The 11053-nt window shown below is 46.1% G+C and overlaps 1 protein-coding gene across 2 annotated transcripts in view; it reads left to right on the forward strand.

Moving 5' to 3' along the window:
• The window catches only part of CUNH9orf24 (chromosome unknown C9orf24 homolog), a 51965-nt gene extending 42655 nt beyond the window's left edge, over positions 1-9310 (forward strand). Inside the window, exons 2-8 of one of the 2 annotated variants that reach the window (XM_027839705.1) lie at positions 1702-1849; positions 1893-1895; positions 3853-3965; positions 5951-6026; positions 6500-6704; positions 8601-8690; positions 9205-9310. In XM_027839705.1, coding sequence (XP_027695506.1) covers positions 1702-1849; positions 1893-1895; positions 3853-3965; positions 5951-6026; positions 6500-6704; positions 8601-8690; positions 9205-9310 — 741 coding nt within the window. The remainder of the gene's footprint in view (positions 1-1701; positions 1850-1892; positions 1896-3852; positions 3966-5950; positions 6027-6499; positions 6705-8600; positions 8691-9204) is intronic. The other variant, XM_027839706.1, reaches the window with a different exon arrangement.
• The last annotated feature ends 1743 nt before the right edge of the window (positions 9311-11053 follow it).

Genomic DNA, 11053 nt, shown 5'->3' on the forward strand with positions numbered 1-11053 from the left:
TGCATATAAAAGATTCAAGGAAATGATTTCTCACTCTGCTCTAGTGACTGTGCTATTTTCTCATAGAACTCAGCTGCTACGAATACCAGCTCTGAGATTCAGATTTGATGGCTCTCACAGACTGCCTCATCTCACTGATCACCTGGATAGTCCCATCTCAGGATACTTATTCACCTAAGATAATAAAATAATACTCACAAAAGAAACAGAGGTGCCATGTGTTTGGGGACACATGGGGACCAGGTGGGAGATAGAGCCTACTGCCCCTCCTCAACCTGGCAGCATCCAGCAGTTTCTCCTCACTTGATAACCACAAAGAAATAGGAGTGAGATGTAGTACCTGCTCAAATTTTTTGCAAGAAATTAATATTCATATTTTTTAAAAACAGGCGAGAAGCCCAGTTCAAGTTCTCCTTTCAAAGCTCCCACCTCACACTGGTTCAGGGATAGGGGAGGCATCAGCCACACAGAGAATCCACAGGGCTAGGTACCAGATCCAGTTACACCTGGCTTGATATCATCACTCTGATTCTGTCCCAACTGCTTCTTCCTTGTTCACTTCAAGCTTAATACTCTTTTTGAGAAACTCAAGGACTCTGATCACAAAGCCTTATGGGTAATGTAGTTTCCCCAGCTGAAGAAAGCAAGCAGGTCTCCCAGTCACAGGAGTGTTGCACCTACATTATCTCATTTGATCCTTAGCTCACTCTTGTTGTTTTGTTCAGTTGTGACCCCTTTTGGGGTTTTCTTGGCAAAGATACTGGAATGGTTTGCCATTCCCTTCTCCAGTTCATTTTATAGATGAGGAAACTGAGCCAAACAGGGTTAAGTGACTTGCCCAGGGTCACACAGCTACTAAGTGTCTGAGGCTGGATTTGAACTCAGGTTTTCCTGACTCCAGGCCCAGTGCTCTATCCACTGTGCCACCTAGCTGCTCCTAAATACAGTACTCCAGATATGGTCTGAACTGGGGCAGAGCAGGGCAGTGCCGGACTATTATCTTTCTCATTCCTGGCACTAGACTTCTATTTATGTCATGTCACACTGCTGATTCAGATGCAACAATTCATTAAATCCCTCTGGTGTTTTGGTTTTTTTCCACATGAATTCTTTATCTTAAACTAGGCCTGCCCCATCCTATATTTGTGCAGCTGAGCTTTTGAATCCATATATAGGACTTGGTGTATATCTTTATTAAATTTCACATTCTTAGTTCTAATTAACCATTCTAGTGTGTTGGGATGTTTAGCACTCCTAATTTTGACATCCAATATGTTGACTACTCCTAATGCTTTAGGAGGGTGGACTTGGGGAGAGAACATTGAGGAGAAGGGGAGAGGTTTGGGGGTACTATAAGAAAACATTGCCAGAAGTTAGGAGTTGGGGTACTGGGAGGAGCAATGTGTGCAGATATTGGCAGAAAAGATACTTCAGAGAGTAGACTGGAAGGTAGTGCAAAGTTAGGAAGGGAATTCTAGGGGAACAGACAGCTGGGGCAGGAGAAAACAGTAAGGGGAGAGAGTTGAGATCAAAGTGTTACACTGTGGACTTTGGGCCAAAACTGTTGTGTGACCATAGGGCCTGGGAATTGACTTTCCTGCACCCCCTTATGGGCCAGACAGCCTCTGTCTTTGGGTACAAAACCCCTTATTCACCCATTTATTTTTATTCCTTCTTCTCTCTCCTGTAAACAATGTCCAGGGCCTCAAAAGACCCATGCTGGAGAACCATGTTGATCGGCAATCTTTGGAGAAAATGGTGAAGCGTGCTATAGAGGAGTATAGCTACAAGGGTTCTATACCTGGAAACCCCTATTTGCCCCAGAAGTATTGGATTTCTGAAGCTGAAGGTACCTCTGACCCTTGACCGGGCCTCTAAACTACGTACCCTAGCTGGTTGAGAAGAAACTTGACTTTAGGTGAAGGGATCCCCTGACTCTTGTCCCATGACAACCTCTCCCTACCAGAGAAGCATTTGTTTATTAAGTATATCTCTCTGCCTTACATCCATAACCCTCCCTACCCTGTGTGCCCAGTGCTAACCAGAACTATACCGAGCAGGAAAGACAGAGTTAAAAACAAGGCCCTTAACTTCAGGGAGCTCACAGTCTGATGGGGGAGACAAGATACACACAGGAAACAAAAGACAAAACAGAACAGGGTGTGATTAAAGACTGAGTATATCAGTTTTCAGATGAGAGGGAGATCATTGATGGGCCACAGGAAAGACTTCATGAAAGATTTATGCTAGAACTTTGATTATTGAGTAGGGTTTGACTAGGTCAAGAAAGATTGGAGGAGAAAAAAATTGTGGGCCACCAAGGGGGTCTTTGGTCACATTAATAATTATCTAATCATCAAATTCAAAGGCCTTTATTCCATCTTCCTTGACTTTTCTGTGTTGTCTGATGCTATTAAACACCCCTTCATTCTTGAAACATTCCTCCCTTGGCTTCTGTGATCCTGAATTCTTCTGATTCTCATCCTACCCATATAACCACTGCTCCTCAGTCTCCTTTCCTGGCTTCTCTCCACCACCCTCATCTTATTTTTCTACTTACTTTATTAATATAGTCACGTCTTAAGACTTTGTCTTCATTTGTCTATTGCTTTTCCTCTATAATCCCCTACCTTGGTTTATACATATACTGTCTTGACTTCGATTATCAGAATCTATATGGATGACTCTTGAATGTGTATCTCCAGCCCTGATTTCACCTAAATGTCAAACCCACATTTTAAATGACTAGATGGACATCACTAGATGGTCTCCTAGTTCAATGTACCTAAAACAACCCACCATCTTTTCCCCTTCTGGCTTCCTTGTTTTAAGGATGACAGAATTTGCTCATTCATTTGGGTCCCCAACTCTTTTCCCTCCCTTATCACCAGCTCCCCTTCCCCACATCCAAACAGTTTCCAAGTCCTGTTAACTCCTCTTCCCTTGTTATGGCTCTCATATTCACCCCTGATAAAGTGAGGGTCATATTTGTAAGGGCCCCTCAATTTCAGAATGAAGAGTTTTAATCTATCCTATGTACAATAGGAAGTCATTTTAGCCAGGCAGTGGAGTAATCAGAGTGAAGTGCTTTTAGAAGATTACTTTGGTAGCTCTATGTAAGATGGCCAGGAAAGGGTGGGGGGAGAAGAGAGGGGAAATATGATGCAGGGAAATCCATTAGGAGGCTCTCGCAACAATCTCAGAAAGAATGGAAAAGAAAATTAAAGAATGGATTCCAGAGACGTTTTAAAGGAAGAATTCATAGGACTCAGTGACTGCAAGGTGGGATGGGGATATGGGATATATGGGGGATGGGAGATGGGATGGGATAGGATGGGATGAAAGGGTTTATAGCACAAAGTAGAAGACCCAAAAATGATTCTGAGATTTTTTTGAGCTTGGGGAACTTGAAAAATAGTGTTATCTTGGGGGGGGCAGGAAGTAAAATGAATGGAGTCTAGACAGAGAATCTAACCACCTGTGGGAGTTGGGGAGAGGAGGAAGCAGGAACAGGCTTGGCCTTCGGACTGGATAGAGTATTCCCAGGTCCCAAGGCCCCTGAAGAAAATATGTCTTCTGAGCTGAACACAGCTAAACTCTGTGTCTCTCTCAAGCCCTGTGACACCCCTGGAATCAAATCTCGTCGTGATCCCTCCTCACCCCTGGATGGAGTCACTATTCCATTAGGACACCTGGCCTGAGAGGGTGTGGTTATTTATGATTGACTCCCAACCAGGAGAGGACCCAGAAGGGAGGCCTATTCTTGAGGCTGGAGCCCTGACTAGTGGTGGGGCAGGGGGGAATGACAAGCTTTCTATTTCTCCTTACCCCTACTCGTCACGGCCTAACAAGAGAGATACAACCCAACCTTTATTAGTGGAGACAGGTATGCAACGTGGAGGACAGGACCATACCACAGCGCGGGTTGGAACAAATATACTACCTACCTCCCAAGACTGCCAAAGGTATCCCCTTCAACTGGCACAGCACGGGCAAGTATGGGGGCGGGAAGAGGGCGGGTTAGAGGGTTTGTACAGGTAATGTTTCCCTTCCCTCTCTCACTCAGGTCTCTACCTTCCACCCTGGCATCCATGATGCCTAAAACATCACCGTTACAGCTTTTTTTTTTTAAGGCAATTGGGGTTAAGTGACTTGCCCAGGGTCACACAGCTAGTTAAGTGTCAAGTGTTTGGTCTGAGGCCGGATTTGAACTCAGGTCCTCCTGACTTCAGGGCCGGTGCTCTATGCACTGCACCACCTAGCTGCCCCAACAGCTTTTTATTTCTTCAGGTTGCATGTTGCCCCCTCTCCAACTTTTAAAAAATACAAATCATAGAATCCTAGTACTAACACCATTGCCGTCTATTGTCAATGCATCTGTGGATGCATGTCAGTGCATTGCCTGAGCATCTCCTCTGTGCAAGTCAATGTGCCCCATGGGTGCTATGGGAGATACACAAGTGGATAAGATACAGTTGCTGCCCTCAAAGAGTTTATAGTCTAATTGGAAAAGATTTAAAAAAAAACACACACTTTTCAAAGTTAATAATACAGACATGTTTTCAGTGCTAAATGAGAAGATACAAATATCAAGGGCATTTGAATTTCAGAGGGGGAAAGAGATTACCAAGAGGATGGGGATGTAGGGCTATAGGAAGAGGTGATATTTAACCTGGCACTTGACTGGCATGGGGAGTTAGTGGGCAAGGCTGGGTGGTAGACTGGTCAACCAAGGGTTAACAAACACTTGTTTCCTCTTCACAGAAGTGGATGTTCAGATGGCAGGATCAGGGTAGAGAAAATAGAGAGGAAAAGACTGCCCAGTGGGGATTGTTGCTAAGTGGTTGGGTTAAAAGTTAGTAGTTGCTGAGCTCAAGAATGTGTACATGTTTTTTCTGGATAGATGGTAAGCCTTTTGAGGACAGAAACTGTTGTTGTGTCCACACCATAGTGCCTGTCATATAGTAGGCAACTAATAACTGATTGCAGGACACCTGGGTTCTAGTGTCAGATCACGTAGAGGGGATATGGATGGCATGGACATTCAAGAGAAGGAAGGGTGCATAGCAGTCACCCTAAGCAGTCTACCCAACTCTGAAAAGCACCTCATGCAGCTTTAATGCTCTTTCCTGAGTGATCTAATTTGGGGATGGGAATGTTGAGAGTTAATCTGGATAGGGAAAGAGTATGGTACCTGGAGGCAGTCCCCTGCCTACTTCCTGGGGACCTTAGCCTTTCCCTCCATCCTGAAACCCAGAGGCCCCTCCCTCCCTGTGCCCTCTGTGATGCAAGCAGGATAGGCAATGGCCTGCTGTGATGTCAAGGGCAGTGATGAGAGGAAGGGTTGGGGCCAGTGACAGCCAGGTGAGATCATTCTCAAAAGTGAAAGAGAGAGATGGGTTTTGCTCCTGGAGCCTGTCAAAACCTAACATCAGAGAAAATGAAATATGGATCCATATTCCAAAGTGTCCACCCCTCACTGAGAATGATAAAGGTGATGAAATCTGACAGAAAAAACCAACTCTGTTCTCAGGGAAATTCTAAAGGGAAAGGGCAGGGGGGTAGGGGTTGGGGGGTGGAAGTATATCCCACCCTCAGGCTTATTATAATGAAGGACTCATCTCAGACAGACACAGTCCAGAGGAGTTAGGGCAGGAAATGGGCCAGGATATAGTTACCCTAGGATAGAAGGGACAAAGAGAATGAATGGAGAAAGGTGAGGAGGGAAAGAGATACGGGGAGAGAGGATGGGAGATGTTGCTAGGAAACTAACTCTGAACACACAGAGAGAGTAAAGTGAGGGGCCCTAGAAAAGATTGGAAGCTGGGGGAGGGGCAGAATGGTCAGAGGGACTGCTGAGGCTATAGGAAGAAGGAAGTAGGAACCACATTGAGTCCTGGCCTTTGAATTTTTTCCCTGTGGAGTTTGAGGTAGCTCTTCTTTCCCTTAGGAAGCTGGAATGGAAACAGTGATTCGGGGAATGCCCTTGGACTATCCCCCTAAACCCGACCGCTTCAATAACTATGGTAATTGGCCATGAATATGGGTCTAAAGGCATGGATGGGTTAGGGAAGTTCTGGGGGCATGAAGAGGTTATGTAACTCCCTACTTCTTCTCCTCTGTTTGTCTACCTGCCTGTTGCTATAACTCTATTGTTGGGGGTTTTTTTTGCCTGTATTTATCTTTCTGTTCATGTCTCTTAAAGCTGTGCCTCTCTCCTTTTTCCTTTCTGTCCCTGCCCATATCTCTAGGCCTCTATGGTCTCTCTCTCTCTGTGTCTTGCTCTCCATTAATCTCTCTCCACATCTCCATGATTCTGTCTCTTTCTGTCCATCTCTTTCTGTGTCTGTATTCTCTCTGGCTCTCTCTGTAATCTGTCTCTTCTGTGTCTCTGGTCTTTCCTTCCATCTCTCTGTGTCTTTGCTCTCTCTTCTACTTCTTTGTGTCTCTCATCTCTTTTCTATTTCTCTCTTGCATGTGGCTCTCTGTGCCCTGGCAGAGCGAGAGGTGGTGGTCAACATGCTGAACTCACTGTCCAGGAACCAGCTGCCATCCATCCAGCCAAGGTACACTGTACCTGGCCGTTTGCCATTCCAGGGATATGACAGCCCCTGCACAGGCCGACATTACTGCCTTCGAGGCATGGACTACTATGCCACAGGGGCGCCCAGCAACGAGCGCCATCTGACCCAACCTACTGTAAGGTTCGAAGGGATCGTCTGGCTCTACCCTGCAGTGATTATCACTGTAGAGGAAATTCAGGGTGGCCTCACGTGGAAGAAAATTTGGAGGGTGGTGAACAAATTTGGCATTACACGGAACTAAGAGGGGTGGATGAGAGGGTTTTGCATGGAGGCAGAAGAGCAGACAAGATGGCCCCAGGGGCCTTCCAACACTCCCAACCCTCTGCCCCTCCTCTCTTTATGGTTAGCCCAGACTTACTTCTGTTTGCTCTGGGAGACCCAACTTTGCCTTCCCAATCCAGTCCCAGGGAATCTCAATTCCCCTCTCAAAGACACTGGAAGGAGAGGATATGGCTATAAAGAGCTTCCAGACTGGTTAGCTTCCTCTCTCCCTAGCAGTCTTCCCTCCACTTTGACAAATAGACATGCCTGGGCCTGGAGGGGCCCTGCAGTAAATTGAATCCTTAGCCCTTAATGAAAGGCCCCTCCTGGGGTGGGGATCTTGGGGAACTGGAGAACTCCGGAGAGCTTGGACCTGGGTTCTAGCCCCACTTCTGCCACTGATTCGCTGTGTGACCACTGGAAGCAATGTGTATTGGAAAGAACATGGGATGGTATCAGTCCCAGCTCTGCTCCTCATTAGCTGAATGATATTGGGGAAAGTCACCTAATTTCTCTGACCTCATGTGTAAAATGAGGCAGCAGGATTATTTGATTTCTAAGTGTCCTTCCAATCTAAATCCTATGATCCTTTATGAAAGTTCCTGAAATGGAAAAGACAGCTACAACTCTCCCAGCCTCTAGGCAGGGGTATGAGGGAGAAACAATGAGGATCATAATTCATTACATCTATGTTTTACTTTATAGTTTACAAAGCACTGCCATAGATCTTCTCTCCTTTAATCCTCACCATAATCCTGGAAAATAGTCAGAGCAAGAATCACTATTACAATTTTACAAATAAACAGATTCAGAGAGAGGAAGTAATCTGGCCAAATTCACACAGCATCAATAAGATCTAGCCCAGGTCTTCTGACCACTAAACAAAATATTGATGGTGGATAGCACTTTGGAAGACTTAAGAACTGCTTAATTATGAGACACAAGGTTGCCACCCATAGGACACCTTCAGCCACAAAGAAGCATCCAAAGGGGCTGAAATACTGACACACCCCCAGGGACCACAGTGGAAAGTGTTCCCACCAAAAGGGCAGCCTCATAGCTAGGTCACTAACTTAGCTGTATAACTTCAGGTGGGTTTCTACTCTCTGAGTCTCTGTTTTCTCACTTGTCAAATAAGGAATTTATACTAAATCATTTCTAAAGGTCTTTTCAGATCTCCATTTCATGATCCCACAAGATTCTTTAGAACCTCTAAGTTCATTCCAAGAGCCCAGAGAAATCTGGTTTCCCTACAGTATAAAAACACAGGACCCAGGATGGAGAACATTGCACAGAAACCACTGGGGCATTCGATCCACATTGTTTTCATTTCTGGTGCCCCCTGGGTGTCTAGACCTGTGCTATAGGGAAGACAAAGGAAAAGACACAGCCTTTGTCTTTGGGGAGTTCAATGTCTGGTCAGGGAGACAAGCCTGGGATGCAGAATGATATAAGGTAATTTGTAATAAGTGTCCAGAGGACAGGTACAGAAGATAAATGTCCTAGATGTTCAGAGGAGGGAGAGAACAGTGTGGACTGGTACAGTCAGGGGAGGTTTCCTCAACGAGGTGGACCTTGAGCTGGGCATCAAAGAACAGGTAGGATCTGGATGGACAGAGGGGCACAGAAAGCAACAGGTATCAAGAACTTACTAACTTTGGTTTGCACAGACCTGAGTTTGAAGGGAGAGGAAACTGGAGAATGGTACTCCAACTGCCTAATCTTAAATCTCTTTTCCTTTTTCTTTCCTTACAGGAGTGCCCCCCCTTACAACCACAGGCCAGGAATGAACTGTGTTGTTTCACCCTCCCTCCCTCCATCACCGTATCACTATACAAACCTTAAGTAAGTGTGCCTGACTCCTTTGCTGGGTGGGCCTTCCCTCCCCTTCCTCATTTTGGCTGTATCTCCCTTAGTTCTGTCCTTTTTTTGGTTGGGAACATTTTATGTCTAGCCCTGGGAACGGGACACCATTGTCTTAATAAGTGCGGGTCATGGGGCCTAGTCTTTGAGCCAAGCTTCCAGGGGAATGGGATCCTGAGGACACAGCCTTAGGACTTCAGAAGCTGGATCATTATTAGGGCTGGGGGTATTGGGTGTAGAAGCTGAGGATGTGGGCTGAAATCGGGAACTCCCACCTCCCCTTCTCACTGTGTGTTTTGTGTCCCTCCCTCCCAACATCTGGGTTTCAGAATGGAATACAGGGCAGGCTAAACCATTGAATGGAACCTGGAGGCCCAGGCCCTTCCTACCATAAATATGAACCCAGGGTTAAGGGGGTTCTAGAGGCCAGTTGTGTGAGACTCAGATCATCTCTTTGGATGGGATGGCCTATTCCAATCTTCTCTCACGTCTGCAGGTGGGACACCAGTCACTTCAAGTTGATCGGAGGACCCCAGAGAAATAACTACATCATCCACCCTGAGTTTGTGTCGGAGACCTACCCTGTCTACCACTGCTGGTAGAGCCGAGCCGTGGTCAGGGCTGAGGGTGGGGTGGCTCAGTAAACCAAGTTCCACCCCACCTGCAGAGATCTGTCTCTTCCTTGTAGCCCCTTAGACGCCTCCCTCCCCTAGATCCTGCATTACCCCTCCCACCCCCAGAGACTCAAGTCACATCCCAATAGATACTTGGGAAGGGGCTCTGTCAGTCCCCCAAAATGGGGCCAGAGAAGGGTAGAAAGCAGCTAATGCTGGCTGACTCATCTCAACTGTGTGCCCCAGTCCAATTCAACTGAGCAAAAGTATTTAGTAAGCACCTACTGGGCATCTGGGTGGTACAGTAGATAGAGCACAGAGCCTGGTGTTCAGGAAGATCTGAGTTCAAATGGGACCTCAGACACTTCCTAGCTGTGTGACCCCGGGCAAGTCATTTAATCCTTTATTAGCCTCAGTTCCTCATCCTTGCCTCAGCTGAGCATGACTGAACAACAAGAGTGCACCAAGAACTATGCTAGGTCCTGGAGATACAAAGACATAAATGAGTGAATAGTCCTTGCCTTTCCCCCATCTGGTCTTTGGAGACTGATAAGATTTTTGCTTCTTGGCTGCTATCTTCCAAAGCCGTCTTATACCTTCTTATACCCTAGCCTTTCCATACAAATTTCTCTTCCTATAACTGTCCAACGCAAGGAATTCACCCTTCTCTCTCCATCCCCTCCGACCAGGAGGATCATGCAATGGTCCAAAACCCTAGACTCCTCCTGAGATAGAACCTGTGGGAGAAGTAAGAAGCAGGCTTTGGACCCTGCACTGTGGAGGCTGAGGTCCCTGACCAGACATTGAACTCCCCAACTTTCCAGGGGTTGGTTTTTAATCCACCTGTCAACAAATATCTGAAAGCTTACTATGAGCAAAGCACCATGGAATCATAGAGACTTTAGAGATTATTTAGTCTAACAACCTTATTTTACACTTGAGAAAACTATGGGATCATAGGAAGAGACTAGAGGTTATCTAGTCTGACACCCTTGTTTTACACTTGAGAAAGCTATGCCCCAAGGAGTGAAGTGAGTTGCCCAAAGGTTCCACAGATCGTCAGTGTATGAGGCAGAATTCAAATCCCAGGTTCTCTGATTTCAAATCTAATGCCCTTTCCATTATAGCATGTTTTCCATTACATGCCTGTTCCACACAGATATGACCCTTTCCTCCTCTTACCTCAAGGCTTGACTTCCCCTGATCCGGGTTTTGTCTTCCCAAATGTGTGTCTCTCATCATATTTCTTCCTAGTCTCCTTCCAAAGGCCCCACCCCTGGCCCAGCATCCTCTCAATCCAATACTCGCCAGCCCTACCATGCCCACAGTCCAGCATCCCTGGTGCCCCATCTCATTAAACTCAAAGATGCTCCTGGCTCCCCAAGGATCTATGAAGTAAAGCAACAGAGGAAGAGTTCAAAATAGGGACTATGGACCAGAACTCTTCCCTTAATGCAGATTCTGTAGTCTAGTCTCCTATTAAAAGGTATTTATCTTTCCCCCAAAGGAAGGTTTTAAGAAAGTTGTGACATTTGGTAGGAAGGGGGGGAGGGCGGAAACTATCTATCCTATCTATTCTGTATCTGTTTTTGTCCCTCTCTTAAAGACATGGGTAGCTAGGTTGTACAGTGGATAGAGCACCAGGCTGGAGTCAGGATGACCTGAGTTCAAATCAGGCTTCAGCCACTTACTAGCTGTGTGACCCTGGACAAGTTACTTAACCCTGTTTGC

This window comes from Vombatus ursinus, unplaced genomic scaffold, assembly GCF_900497805.2.
Source record: "Vombatus ursinus unplaced genomic scaffold, bare-nosed wombat genome assembly UNPS02014832.1, whole genome shotgun sequence".
Taxonomy (NCBI): domain Eukaryota; kingdom Metazoa; phylum Chordata; class Mammalia; order Diprotodontia; family Vombatidae; genus Vombatus; species Vombatus ursinus.